Source organism: Saccostrea cucullata, unplaced genomic scaffold, assembly GCF_032062105.1.
Source record: "Saccostrea cucullata isolate Sc308-1 unplaced genomic scaffold, CSIRO_AGI_Scuc_v1 ctg1767, whole genome shotgun sequence".
NCBI lineage: Eukaryota > Metazoa > Mollusca > Bivalvia > Ostreida > Ostreidae > Saccostrea > Saccostrea cuccullata.
In genome coordinates, this window is record NW_026941031.1 from 94,557 (window position 1) to 109,923 (window position 15,367).

At 32.9% G+C, this 15,367-nt stretch overlaps 2 protein-coding genes across 3 annotated transcripts; one reads left to right on the forward strand and one right to left on the reverse strand.

The window, feature by feature from the left end:
• The first annotated feature begins 58 nt into the window (after positions 1-58).
• LOC134256977 (glutathione peroxidase-like) lies at positions 59-9,786 on the forward strand. Of its 2 annotated transcripts, none has more exons than XM_062739645.1 (6): positions 59-219; positions 3,244-3,338; positions 5,220-5,367; positions 5,868-6,016; positions 7,457-7,541; positions 9,368-9,786. In XM_062739645.1, the coding sequence occupies exons 1-6, from the start codon at positions 118-120 to the stop codon at positions 9,398-9,400; spliced, it is 612 nt and encodes a 203-aa protein (XP_062595629.1). In that variant the 5' UTR covers positions 59-117; the 3' UTR covers positions 9,401-9,786. The 2 variants fall into 2 exon arrangements, with proteins under 2 accessions (XP_062595629.1, XP_062595630.1); XM_062739646.1 differs by lacking the exon at positions 59-219 and adding an exon at positions 346-436.
• Positions 9,787-11,923: 2,137 nt separating this feature from the next.
• Positions 11,924-13,155, reverse strand: LOC134256970 (nucleoredoxin-like protein 2). Its single transcript, XM_062739639.1, has 2 exons — positions 12,658-13,155; positions 11,924-12,475 (listed from the first exon to the last, which is right to left on the reverse strand). Exons 1-2 carry the CDS (start codon positions 13,077-13,079, stop codon positions 12,250-12,252), a joined length of 648 nt encoding a protein of 215 aa, XP_062595623.1. The 5' UTR covers positions 13,080-13,155; the 3' UTR covers positions 11,924-12,249.
• Positions 13,156-15,367: the final 2,212 nt, after the last annotated feature.

Here is a 15,367-nt window from a genome sequence, read left to right on the forward strand (position 1 = left end):
AGTTGCGATTGAATCCTTAGAGATTAACGAAGGCAGACGAAATCTGTGAGGTAATGGGAACCAGATTAATGCAGTTCGGAAAACCTCGGGAGGGAGGGGTTCCCGAGGAGGTGGAAAATGTTTACAGCGCTACGCACTGTTTCCTGTTCTGAAGTGGGTTCAAAGGTGGTGAAAGGTATCACATCATCTTGGTCCATTCAAGCCGTTATACACGCTATGGTATGTACAGGTAGTTTTTAAAAGCTTTACATTTGTATGTATTTTAAGACATCATGGTGACCATTTGAGATGTATTTATTTTTTATTGTAAAAAAAATCCCTTGGATCCACCTTCAGTCTTTCTTTTAAAAATAGCGAATACTTAAATAGCTAGGCTAGTTCTGTCTTGTATAGAGCGAGATTATTTAACAACATGGGTCATGTTTCTTCTGTACAGGTAATGATAATATATGTGAGATGTTCTAAACGGTTTAAGGAAAACTGAGGAATTAAAAAAAAATTCTATAAAATCTATTTTCTTTTTCTATGCGAGGATTACCCAAACGCCTTTATTACACTCTTTTAACTGTCTGTATGATCTATCTACCTCTTGCCAGTCTTGGTATTATTTAATCATCTTGATTAGAATTCTCTGAATAGGATGTGATGAAAAGGTCAAAGTAAGACAAGTCCAAAGAATGAGTGGAGTTAATTAAGACCGGTGGAGTTAATGTCCTATTTTGGTTCTTTTTCACGTGAACATTCTACCAAGCTCTGAATGAAGTGAATATAAATTATTTTACAAGCAATAGCTAGACCTAGGTAATACATAAATTGTACAAAACTCTTCCTAGTAGTCACTTTCAAAATTGAGGCAATGTTACATTAGTGTCGTCCTGAATTTTACATGATTGAACCCGGAGTGGTATTTAGGTTACATAATTAATATCAGTAGCAGGCGGATTTACCCATTGTCAGTGTAAATGACTCTCTTCTTCTCTCTCTCTCTAAAAAATGAATTATGGTGTATTACAGTGATGTCAATATGAAATTAAAAGATATCTCTAGTAGATATTGTGAGGATACACTAAAATAAGATAAATTTGCTAAATTTTGAAAACAGCTGACCGTCCAAATGTGTTTTAAGATATGATTAAGATGGAGGCCACATTTAAGAATATAATTTATAGTATGTCAGGCTTCAGAATATAGATAGAAGGGGAAATTAAAAAAAAGTAGAAGGGGGTGTGAGGTTTGTCCCATAATAGAGAGTTAAGGAGGAATAGCAAAATAACCAGGGGATTACATCATTATAGGTGGGGGAAATTCTCTGGCCCCTGGGAAGGTTAAAAGGTTAATCAAAGTCAAATCAAGGTTAACATGGCCATGGCAATGAAGTGAGAAGTTTGCTTTGAACATGTTTTTGTAATTAGTTTGAGTGCACATTTTCAGCTCATCTCCTTTTGATATAACGTTGAACTACAATTTTCTTGAGAACAGCTGTCAGTCATGCACTGAGTCAGACTATTTACTTAGATGATGAAAAAGTGTGACCCTGATTATCTATTGATATTCAAGAATTTTTGGGGTCCCATGCCTTTGATGATTATTTAAATTCATATTTGTAGCAAAGATACAAGGTTAAGATATGGGTGATTTATATTATGGAATTAAGAGATAAACATTTATAAAACTTCAAGTTACGGCATTTTTTCAGGACGCTTAAGTCCACCCACATTCTTTAAACAGAATGAAAAGAAAATATTTGCAATTAAAAGAGAAAAAGCTGTTTTATGTAACTATGGTCAGGTTGATTTACATTTAAAGGAAAGAATTTGAAGATTTTATGCAATGCCATCTAATTTTAATACATTTAATAATGAAAAAATTAATGCAAACGCATCTATTAATATTGATTTATTTAAAAAGTGTGTGTTACTCTTACTGTAATGTCTCATGTCAGTAATGAAGTCCGCTTGAGTAAAATTCAATCATTTAAAGCATACTTTTAGTTAGAGTATCTCATCACAATCATAACACATAAATCCTACCAATTCTGTCAACAGGGGATTCTCTTGACGAATGAACACACTGTTTGCAGGGATAGACATTACCTTTTATATTCACTTGTCCTTTGGGCAAGTGAACTACAATTTTGACTTGTTCGAATGCAAAACTTAGTTGCCCAAAATTTTTAAAGAAGAAAATACCAGTTCCTGTATTTTAATTTGTTGTTGAAAATATCAAAGAGTGATGAATTAATTCCTATTTTGAAGTTAACTGCCGGAAAAAAATGTTGATATCACGGTGATGCTACATTTGTAAATATATGTAATCCACTTTCCTGTCATTTACTATTCTGAAAACACACAGAGTACTGCAGGAATATTATTTTCTTACGACAAAATTATTTTTTCTTTTGAAATTTTGATTTTTCCTTAAAAAAATTGAGGTCATGCTGAAAGGAAAACAGTTGCCATGTTTTGAATCAAGATACACCGTCCTGCTGTTTGCGGAAATCAAGTGTTCCATTTATTGTGTTTATAAACTTATGAAAGATTTTAAAAAGTTTTTCTATCAGAAATATCTACTTGCCCGATCGTACAAGTACATCGACAATTTCACTTGCCCAAACTGAGAATTAACTTGTCCCGGGCAATCGGACAACTATTAGTGTCGATCCCTGGTGTGTGTGTAAGAGAAAATGTTTGGTTGGACTGGGAATCAAACCTAGGACCCCTGTATCACCACACTGGTGCTCTACTAAATGAGCTATCCAGGTCTACCCAGTATATACATTATATACATTATATCCCATTGCATAATTTTCTCCTTCTTCTCTACCCTGTTCTTATTGCTCCGAGCAGGAATTATCAGTTCCAGACCATGTCAAAGCACCAAGTGTAACAGGAAAGGAGAAAATGTATTGGAATGTACTGGAAAATTGAACCATGGATGCATTACTGATCAGGCACTGCACAGCTGAGCTTAGTATCCAGAATCATGTTCAAAGACCAAACCATTTCATTTCTCTCTCCTTAAATTTTGTCTGTCCTTGATGACACTACCCAAGGTTTTTTTTTTTTTTGTCCCTGGCAGGACGTTCATCAATGAATTTAGGGGTGACCAATGGCACCCATGTTGATTTAATACATTATTGATAGGATTTAGATTTGAAAAAAAAAATAACATTAAATCAATAGATGCTGATAAAATGCTTTTCTAACAGGAAGTAACCAAGCAGAAAAAATTCTTTATTTGTAGGCAAAACCTAAAGAAGACTGGAAATCTGCCACTTCCATATATGAATTTTCTGCCAAAGACATTGATGGGAATGAAGTTTCACTAGACAAGTATAGGTAATACAAAGTCAAGTTTGTTAAAATGGTAGCCTCTGGAATTAGGGTTGAGAAAATATGGAATATTTCAGTTTTATTTAAGAATATTTAGGAAATTATCTCTTTAAACTTACAAAGAATTAGGGATTTTTAAATTACATTCATATCATTAACAAACATTTTCAGATAGAGCAGATTCAAGTTTCTTCAAATGGGAAAAATGGGGCCACAATAGGGGATGCAAATTTGACATATAGGAATACTGTATACAGGGTTATTTTCGCCCCGTCTTATTTTCGCCCTTTTGCACTTGCGAACAATTTTGCCCCCTTTTAAATTCGCCTATTCATAGTTTTGCTTAGGAATCTATGCTGTGTAATTTAAATTCGCCCAGTTCATATGCCCAATCAAGAAGAAAATCGAAAATAAAAGTGAAAATTTCCCTGTATACAGCATATGGTCTTTTAGGATCATCTATTCTAATGAGCAGCAGGACCATGTTTTGTCCAGTTCATATGCTAAAATCTATAGTGTTTGCATATTGAAGTTTTCTGAAAGCTTTTCTCCTTAGGAGTAGTTTGGGGCCACGTTAGGAGTAGTTTGGGGCCACGCTAGGAGTAGTTTGGGGCCACGAACGAAGGGCCCGAGTGTCCAGGTGACTCCAGGTCATACTGATGAGCAAACATTCTTTATCATGTTCATTCAGGTTTGTTTTGATTATGGACACTGGAGGTAGGATGAGATTAAATACCCAGAGTGTGTGGATAATACTTGTTAATGGGGAGAAACTCTAATAGCATTGTTTCCAAAACTACAAGGTTATGTTATATACAATGGTATTTTAAACCCATGAATTGAAAATTCAAGTTTGGTTAGGCTATTAAAGATATTGAGGCTAGATTGGGGTCATATTATGGAGTAGATATTTCTTTCAAAAATGTATTGAAGCCACCATAATTTCAAGAATGGGGGCCTATTTACTTGCATATACATGAATAAATACATGAAGTTTTATATTGATCAATATTATTGATAAAACATTACATTCATATGATTCACTTCGATAGAGTGCAATTTACCCTTAATTTCAACAGGTCAAGTGTCATATTCTCTCAAAAATAAAGTTGCTGTTGTAATTGATGAAATGCTGAGAATTTTAAGATTAATTATACAATGTATAACAATGTCATGGGACATTGAAAAATTATAATGGAATTCAAAAAAGTCATTATCTGTTCAAAGTCAAGCCCTACTAAACCTTGAAAACTTTAAAAATAAATGTAAGAGTAATAGAAATACCGGTAAAAGAAAGTGATGATTAGAACTGTATTTTGTAACATATATTTAATTTTGCAATTTTTCTTCCATCAATTGCACCTGAAAAAGGGTAGGCAGCTATTAATGAAATACACATGTATTACTTTAAAAATAAAAAGTTCTCAAACTTCTGGTAGTACAAGCACAGTTTTGCTCAGATTATGAGGATGTTATTTAATATTCATCAATGGAATGAGGAAATGTTAAACAAGTTCCATCACTTATCAAGGCCATATGTATACCTGAATACCTCAGTAGGTAGAGCTAACTAACTAACTAGTGATTCAGGGGGTTAAGGTTCAAATCATAACCCTGTCTATCCTTCCATTAGGTGCTGTATCCATGCCCTGGAAGTTATAACAGTACGACTGTTGGGATAGACTTTTAAGGAGGAAGAAATATGCGGGCAAATCACTTCAATCACTGGGGAGGGGGCCAAGATACCTCACGACTCAAAAGAAATGAACCTTACTATACATGTAGTGATAGTCTTTGATTCTAGTCTGGTTCGTCACATATGTCTCCGTAAATTACAGAAAGAATATGACAATGTCTAATATGATCATACAATGTTATAAATTACAGAGGTCATGTGGTTCTCATTGTCAATGTGGCCTCTAAATGAGGGTTCACGGAGAAGAACTACACTCAGCTACAACAACTGCACAAAAAGTACGCTGAGGAAAAGGGCCTTAGGATTCTTGGATTTCCCTGTAATCAGTTTGGAAGTCAGGTAAGTGTCATCTTGTTATTATACCTGGTGTATGCAGGAGTATAATTGGAAGTATGTCAAATAATTGGACTTGATTGACCAGACTAAGATTTATAGTGTTACCTTTGTCAGTCCAAATGTCTGAAACAGAAAGTGATTGATGAAATTTTTACAACTATTTTCCTTCCCATTTTATACTTTTTCCATTTTTCTTTATATGACAAGAACTCGTCTTCAGCAGAATGCTGGATTAAGTTTCACTGCATAAATATATATGATTGTGTGGAAAGCCTCAAGATTTGAAACAATATTACACCATAACATGGAGGTACAATATGGGGTCATCCTTGTCAATATTAAACAAAGGAAAAATACCTTTTTAAAAAAACCTATTGAAAAACCAAAGGACCAAGGTTATTTAAATTAGAATTTTGACCTTTTGGTCATAGTATACCGGTATGTTACTTTGTTGCTTTAGTATACTGTATATGCAGTTAATTTTTATACATGAATTGTATTAGGAACCTGGCACTGAAGAGGAAATAAAGAAATTTGCCACAGAAAGATATGGTGTAGAGTTCGACATGTTCAGCAAAATAGAGGTGAACGGAAATAATGCCCACCCACTGTATAAATTTTTGAAATCAAAACAAGGAGGCACTTTAGGAGAGTAAGTATACAGTTTAATTGCTCGGTTACTAATGAATCTAACAAGTAGCCTCTTATATATATGGATGTACATGCTTTTGTGCTTTTAAAAATACAAATAAAGTGATTACATTAATGATCTGTAAAATTTATGATTATGCATTTAAAAAGCAATCATTTGATCTTGTACATATATACCGACAGTTCTCCCTTTTTTTTATTTTTTACATTACAATGAAGTCATGTTACATGTAAGTCCTTGGGTCAAGAGTCACTCTGGTGCTTGGCTGGTAGTATCGTTTATTGCTTAGCTTAGGCATGCTAAATAGGTGACTCTTATTTCATTATCTGACCAAAATGACTCTATGATATTCTATACCGGGGGTATTTTTTTCATGATCAATGTAAATTTTTCCTGTTTTAATTTTATTTTTGAATAAGTAATTTTAAACAACCCACAGACCTTTCCAGGTAGATCTTTTTAAAGTGACTGACAACAGTGGGGGTATTAAGAATCATTGCATATTTTTGTCACCCAGTCAGTGAAAAATAGGGCCCGAGAGGTAACCTAGAAAATTACAACATGTAAAGAAAGACTTAAGTGTTGATGGGGGATTTACTAGTGGATCACCTAGTATTGGTAGTCACTTTCGGAAAGGAATGCACCATCACTGAGCTTTTGAATGTTAATTATTAGAGATATGCTCTTTGGAATCTTGCTTTTAAAAAATATGATCCATTTGTAAAATATAAAAGACAATAAAAAAATTTGGATAATTTAGCATTTGGATTATACCATCATTTACAAAATATGAAAATATCAAGTGCCAAAGATGCTTATTTTGTGATATAATAAGATGCTTTACAATATTAAATGGACATTATACCGTATAAGTGGAAATTTTAGTGAGACGCAAATTAAGCTATTTGTCCTTAAAAACTGGTAATTTATTTTTAGCGAGATGTTATTTTAGTGATTTTAAAATGCACATCAAAAAAGCTATTACAAATAAAATGCAATTAATTTTTAGCGACATTTAATTTTAGCGATCTTGGCACCCTTGCTAATAATGCCAAAATTAAATCCTCACTAAAAATTCTACTTATACGGTATCTTTCAAATTGTGGGAAAATCAAACAATGCTTTTTAGCTTTGGTTATAAGGTAGAAATATTTTTATTTTTCTTCCTTTTGGTTACACATATTATATTATTCTTGTAAAAAAAAATCAAAAAAAGAAAATGGTCTGTTTTGACACACATATTTATGTTCTTCGATTTGAATTTGTCTATACATTTTGGTCAAATAATTTATAAAAGATGTATATATTACCAAAGTATAATCATGCATTTTTACAATGTGTGACAATACCAGATTTCCAACTATTACACATGGGAATCTGATGAATGTTACCCAGTAAATTAAACAGGTTTTAAACAATTTGTTCATTGTCATCTTTCAGCTTTATTAAATGGAACTTTACAAAATTCCTGGTGGACAAGAATGGGAAACCTGTGAAAAGATATGCACCCAACACAGAACCTTTTGTAAGTTAAACATGTATTTTATATAAAATAATCATATTCTGAAACCTTAATTACATTAGGGCATGCTGATATTCTGTTCATATTACAAACTATAGTGATAGAACATATATGTATAAAAGATTTTTAAAATTATTTGTAAAATAAAAAGAATCTATATTATTTCATCGACTCTTTTGATCTGTTCTTTATTGAACAAGATAACCAAATTGATACACATTTACATATTGGTAAAAGCTAATCAACTGTGGCATTAGTTTCTGACCATGACCTCCTTTATGACTTCAATAATTTAAATTTTGTGTTTAATTAAGTTTCAAAGAAAATATTAAATTTTTGTCATCAAAAGGATACATTGTTAACTCTTTGTTCAGAATTAACTACAAACTGTGTCAATTTTTTTTTGGTTTTTCTTTGTGACCTTGACCTCACTTTTTCTGTTAATTAAAATCATACATTGATGTATTAATACTGGAAGATTTTGAAATTTAAATAGTTTCAATTTTCCAACCTAGACTTTGTTTTACCGGTACTTAAACCCTATTATTCCTCATTTGCATTTAATTTATTTTCAAAGATATTGCTCATGATATTTTCTTCAAACTTTTTGAAGATACAAATCAATGAGAGTTATCCAACAGTAGTTAGAATAATCTACCTGTGTCTCGGTACAAGCCCTCACCACAGTTAAAATATGTCCCATATACTTGCAATGTAGCAAATCAGAGCGGATCTGCTCCGAAACAATTTTGAAGAATATTAAAGGATTTGCACTGGAAATAACTACCAAATTAATTATAACAAACCCTTTTAAGATTGCTTATGCCTTTTATCCAAAAAATAATCCATATAAAGACAAAATCCAACGTTTTTTTCTTGCTTCAAATTTACCTGCCATATTTACATTCGGAACTCTCTAGATTGTTCGTAGTAAATGCACTGAGTACGAGTTATCACCTGTGTTTCTTTTGCTACATTAGGCCATCCTTAAAAAATTGTTTGTTTGGAATTGCCGCCTGAAGGGTTTCAGACACAGGAGGGAGGGATTAAAATTTTTTTTTTTTTAATTGAAGACAAATTTTAAATTTTGATAAAAATCTCAGTAAACAGTAAATACATTTTCTGACTTTTAAAAAAAAGTGTCTACAATCAACCAAGAAACCTAATTTTGCATAGATCTGACACTACATTTCAGTGTTTTGTATGGTGCGTGTGATTACGGGCAAAATATTGATTAAATATTAAATTAAAAAAATCCTCCTACTTTTGGTCAATAAAAATTTTTCAGGAGGGGGCATTTCAATGAGGTGGGAGGCAATTCCAAACAAATAATAATTTTATTTTGGCCTTACGAATACATGGAACGAATTCTATCATTAAACCTGGTCCGTAGGACAATATCATTTTAACAATAGAACATTCTATCTAATCCAACAGTTACTGTATTAAAAAAAATTTTGACAAACTTTTTATCAACACATATACAAGAATATATATTGCTAGGGACTATTCAACTGTTTCATTTTTCTTCTTTATGACCTTGACCATACTTTTCCTCATTTTTCATCAAAGAAAATGTTCAAGATATTTCCATCAACTTCCATTTAAAAAAATACAAATTTAGAAGGTTATGCAACTGTGTCAAAATTTTCTGACATTGACCCTTCATATGACCTTATATTACCATTACCATGGCTACAAAAAATATGAATATTTTATAATACAAAATCAGTAGATTGAGCTACAGTCTCATCAGTGACTTCTGGTTTTTGCAGTAAGAACTTTGTATTTGATGCTTGTGTATTGAATGTCTATATTTTATTTTCCAGACTGTTGAAAAAGACTTCCCCTCATACTGGTGACATTTAAAACAAGCTCTTCTCTAGGAAAATGTGTGCTTAAAATTTTAGAAACAGTTTATGGCAGTCTGTTCAGGTATTAATCAAATGATGGAGCATCCTCTGACTTGAAGACTTAATGAAGGCCGACTCTAAAACCAAGCAACTCTGGTGGAGCCAGCCTGATGTTATTTTGTGCAGTTTTTGTCTTTTAATTCAGCGTATGTTTCATTGGACTGAAAAATTCTTGAGCACACAGCACTAAAATTTTGACCACACAGATTATACAGTATACTTGTATTTAGTGAATGCTTATTGATGATGTATTTTAATCAGACGGTTATGATTTCTTTTCATTTTAAGACCTTGTTGTTGTGACTTTTGTTATACAATAAAAGTATTAATCTTAATTTTTTTTGTTTTTTTCCGGAAGTTATTGGAAGTGTTTTACATATAAGATAAATGTTTAAACTGCCAGTATATTTATACTTGAACTTTGAAATAGTGTAATTTTTGTAACCATTACCCAATTTAAATACCGGGTAGCTGCAGAACAGTAGCTCTCCAAAAAAACATTGACAGACTCGAGAGCTACAGCCCCACCTATTGAAACAACTGTATATTTATTGCGCACAAAAAAGTGTGTCGTTTCTCAATTTATTTCTCCATGTTTTTAAAATTGTCATCGCAAATTTCTAAGCCTGTGTTCTATTCTTTCATGTTACCACAACAAAACAATTGAGATCATCAAAAATTTTGTCTCTATGGTCCCTGCCCGCCTGTGGGGTGGGGCCAAAACCACGAAAATTAGTGCAATCTTTAAAAATCTTCTTCTTAATTCCTGGACATCAAGCAGTCAAACTGTTTGTTTGATTGTAATCAGCATTGAGTCCTCTACTAAAATTGTAAAATTCATGGCCCCAGGGTCAGGGGTTCTAGTGCTAGGGTGGGGCTAAATAGATTATATAGTGAAAATGCATAAATTCTTTTTCTCTGCTCATGAGCATTAAATAAACTAACCAAGTGCATAGTTATGTTGAATAAGGCTGCCTCTTCCAAATTTGTGAATTTCATGGCCCAGGGTCAGGGGTTCTTAGGTGCTAGGGTGGGGCTATATAGATTACATGGTGAAAATGCATGAATTCTTTTAAATTCTTCGTCGCTGTTCTTGTGCATGAAATAAACTATCCAAGTGCATAGTTATGTTGAATAAGGCTGCCTCTTTCAAAATTGTGAATTTCATGGCCCCAGGGTCAGGGGTTCTAGTTCTAGGGCAGGGCTATATAGATTATATAGTGAAAATCCATGAATTCTTTGAAAATTCTTCTCTGCTCATGGGCATTAAATAAACTAACCAAGTGCATAGTTAAATTGAATAAGGCTGCCTCTTCCAAAATTCTGAATTTCTTGGCCCCAGGGTCAGGGATTTGAGTGCTAGAGCGGAGCTATATAGATTATATAGTGAAAATGCATCAATTCTTTGAAATTGTTCTTCTCTGCTCCTGAGCATTAATGTTAGTGCTAGGGCGGGGCTGTAAAGACTATATAGGAAAAATGAAGTATTTCTTTGAAAATCTTCTTTTCTGTGCTTGGGTATTAAACCAATGAACTATGTACATAGTTATGAGGAGGAAGGATGCCTCTTTGAGATTTGTGAATTTCATGGCCCCTGTGCCACGGCCTCTTATGTTAGGGCAGGGCTCTAATGTGTATATAATGAAAATGTATGAATTCTTAGAAAATCTTTTCCTTTGCTTCTGGATATTATGCCAATGATCTAAGTACATATTTATAATGAAAAAAGCTGCATCATCCAAAATGGTTATTTTCCGGGCCCCTGGGTCAGAGGTATTTGGAGTGGGGGTGGGGGGGGGGGGGAGATACATAGTCTGAACATAAATTAATGCTTTGAAATCTGCACTTTGATATTAATCAACAATTTTTTATGAAAGAAAATTCAAGATAACATTTCCAAAATTTTGAAATATGTAGCCCCAGGGTCAGTGGTTCCTCTGAGGAGGGGTGCACAAGTGGTTACAAAGAGGACCTGAATTTTCTCTTTGTTACTCTGATCTACCTCTGGGTATTAAGTAACCAAAGTAAGCATGCTAAGTGTATAATTATGATAAGCAATGGTGCCTCTTTCAAAATTATGAATTTCGTATCCTCAGGTTATAAACACGAATCAGATTCAATTATGGAATACTCAGGTGACCTATATGGCCTGTGGGCCTCTTGTTTTTGATGGGTAGCACTGTAGCTCTCCAGTCTGTTGATATATTTTTTGGGGGAGAGCTTCAGTTCTGCAGCTACAATTTAAAGATAGCTATTTTGCCTATTACAGTTAAAAATTTCCATTTATGACACTTAAATTACAGTGTTGCATTATTGAATTAGAAATTATAAAACTTTTTAATAAATTTCATTTCTTCATATTATAAAAATTACTGTTCAAAGATCTTTAAATGAAATCAACCCCTGCAACATCAAGTGTACAGAGTATAAGATTAATTTCCTCTTGTATGCAGAAAGGACACCAGTTTGGGCAAGATATGATTTATTATGAAATGTATAAATGCTGGATACATTTTTACACAAAATAAACTGAAGTACATGTACCACATAGCTTACATGTGAAAACATATTGTTGCAGTGCGCTAGCACTTTTATTACATAAATTTAATATTTTCCTTACACTGTAATTTTTAAAAATTAGTTACCTGAGAAATTATCAGTTTACCAAGACACTATTTGTTACCATCACCAAATACATGTACCATCTCCAGTTAATTGAAAACTTTACAATGTCTCTCGGAATACAACTCTACACAAGTAGCTTAATTTACAGAATTCCACATTCCGATCCTAGTCTTTCAGACATCACTGTCCTTTTCCTCAGAGCTTGGTTTGGGTTTTGTTATTGAGCTGAAGTGTAGTGTTCCCTTGTCCCGGAGATTGGCTGCCTCTCTCCAGTTTCTGTAACCAATATACCCCCGGTCTTGTACCTCTTTTCTGCCTTGGTTTGTGATTATCTCCCCTGTGTCTTTGACAATCACTAACTTTGGAAGGGAATTAACATCATATCTGGTTCGGAATGCTCTATACATGATAAAAAATTAATATTAGTTATATATAAATAAAAAAAGCTTTTATTAGTTTACAGGGATTTAAAGTCGATATTCAAAAATAAGCTTCAATTTTCTTAATAGTTTAAGTTGGCCAATTTTAAATAAACTTGCCATAAGGTATCCTATAGTAAAGGGAATTGAGAATACACTTACTCTCTAAGTGTTTTGTCATTAAAAGGAATAGCTAACCATTCTCCGTGATGTTCCATAAAGTATTCCTTCATTTTCTCCTCTGTCTTGTCAAAACTGATGAACACAATTTGAAATGGACAGCGTTTCATTTGTAGTTCTTCATACAAGTCCTTCAGTAAAGGAACAAATTCCTGACAAGGAGCGCACCATCCCGCTGAGAAGAACAGCCCAACCACAGTGTTTTCTATTGATGGCAGTGCCTCCCTGAGTCCCTGGACTGGCTTTACCACCTCCACTTTGTTTGCTCGTTCTTTCTCTGGGACATACTTAAAATCTTCACACTTCTCCTCCTCTATCTCAGGCTCAATGTAAAACTCTTTTGTTATGAAGGACTTTCCTTTTAAAAATTCTTCAAATATGTTTGTGTTTACCCTTTCCTCCATTATTTGTACATAACTGCCTTCTATAAGCTACTCTATGTTTTATAATCCAACACAAGCTGTCCTTAGGAATATCATCTGATGCTGAAAGAATATGATTCAATGATAACAGATCTGTATTGATATGTCCTGAATGCTCGTGTCACCTCTAATATACACATAATATATTGAAATCATAAGAAAATGGTTAAAAGCAAGGAATGAATTTATATACTTCAAGTTGCTGTAATTAAAGCTGTGGTAGGTAAATACCTACTTATTTTACAGAACCTGACAAACAACACAATATATGTAATTTAAAATTAGCCCATTGTGTGAAAAATTCTATACAGACTATGCAATTCATTCTTTGAAGTTTTGGAAATATTTATATTACAGGAACCTTCAAATTTATTTAACATTCCTTTCTTCATGACCCCCCCCCAAAAAAAAGTCATCGAATGATTGACCACCGAAATCAATTGCAATGTATATCCAAAGACAAAGACTTTCAAGACTGAAGAGCATCGTCTCAAGCCACGGTTCGGAGTCGCTACAGTGGAGAGCTTCGTACATTTTGGCCCTAGTTCAAATTTACTATAGGTAGCATGAATACAATTTTATATCTCGTAACCAGCCTCTATAACCAGGCAGAGCGCATGCGCGCAACAAATTTACATCGAGATCGGAAAACGGGAGAGAGGAAATTCGGAATATATAACGAAAACTAGGAGTGCTATTTTCAGATGCAGAAATTTATGCATAATTCAATAAAATTTTATCTAAAAAGCCGAAGAATTAATAAGTCGACAGTGCAATTAGTTTTTATTTGTTTATTTAATCTTTTATTTTATTCATTATTTATTCATTCATTCATTCATTCATTCATTCATTCATTTATTCATCATTATTATCATTATTTATTTATTTATTATTTTCATTTATTGTTATTTATTTATTTATTTATTTATTTATTTATTTATTTATTTCTTTATTTATTTATTTATTTATTTTTAATTGTAATAATTATTATAAACTAAGTAACTTATTTATTTATTAGGAAATTTATTTGTCTGTTTATTTATGAATACATTCTTTTCTTCATTAATTAATTATTCTAATGAGTAATCAATTTTTCTATTTATTTATTAATCAATTAATCTTTTATTTAATTAATAAATTTATTGATTAATTTATTATTTATGTTTTAATTCATTTAAATTTTCATTTGTTTGTTTATTTGTTTACTTACTTTATATTTTGCTTGATTGTTTATTTATTTATTGGTTTCTTTCTTTATTTATTGGTTTATTTATTATTTCTGATTAAATAAGTAAATGTTTGATTTACTAATAAATAATGATTTATTTATTTAATTATTCCTTTTTATATTATTATTCTTTTAAAATTAATCAATTAATTAATTTATTTATATTTTAATTTATTTTTTTTTTCTCTCTCTATTATAGACAGGTTCTGTTTATGTATTGCTAGGGTTTATGTTCCCATCACCAGGGTTTGTTTCACCAGGGTCTATATACACATCATCAGGGTCCATATTATCTTAGGGTTTATATTTTATTTTTAATTATATTATATACCCATCACCAGTTTCTATTTATATTTCACCAGGGTTTATATCTATATATATCACCAGGGTCTGTTTACCTATCACCAGGGTCTATATCCCATATCTGTATATCTATCACCAGGGTCTATATACCCATCACCAGGGTATCACCATCTGTTGTATCTATAGGGTCTATATACCCATCACCAGGGTCTGTATACCCATCACCAGGGTCTATGTACCCATCAGCAAGGTCTATATTATCTATCACCAGGGTCTATATACCCATCACCAGGGTCTGAATACCCATCACCAGGGTCTATATACCCATCACCAGGATCTATATTCACATCACCAGGGTCATATTATCTACCAGGGTCTATATACCCATCACCAGGGTCTATATACCCATCACCAGGGTCTGTATACACATCACCTGGTTCTGTTTACACATCCCATGTGTCTATATACCTATCACCAGGGTCTTTATACCCATCACCAGGGTCTGTATATACCCATCACCAGGGTCTTTATAGGGTCTATATACCAATCACCAGGGTCTGTATTATCTATCACCAGGGTCTATATACCCATCACCAGGGTCTATATACCCATCACCAGGGTCATATTATCTATCACCAGGGGTATTATCACCAGGGTCTATATACCCATCACCAGGGTCTATATACCCATCACCAGGGTCTATATTATATCACCAGGGTTTATATACCCATCACCAGGG

What these genes read in the sequence shown, in the direction of transcription:
- LOC134256970 (XM_062739639.1), bottom strand. Translation starts at nt 13,079, where the DNA reads ATGGAGGAAAGGGTAAACACAAACATATTTGAAGAATTTTTAAAAGGA. An exon ending in AATGACAAAACACTTAGAGA is followed by an intron (nt 12,476 to 12,657) that starts GTAAGTGTATTC and finishes TATCATGTATAG; the next exon opens with AGCATTCCGAACCAGATATG.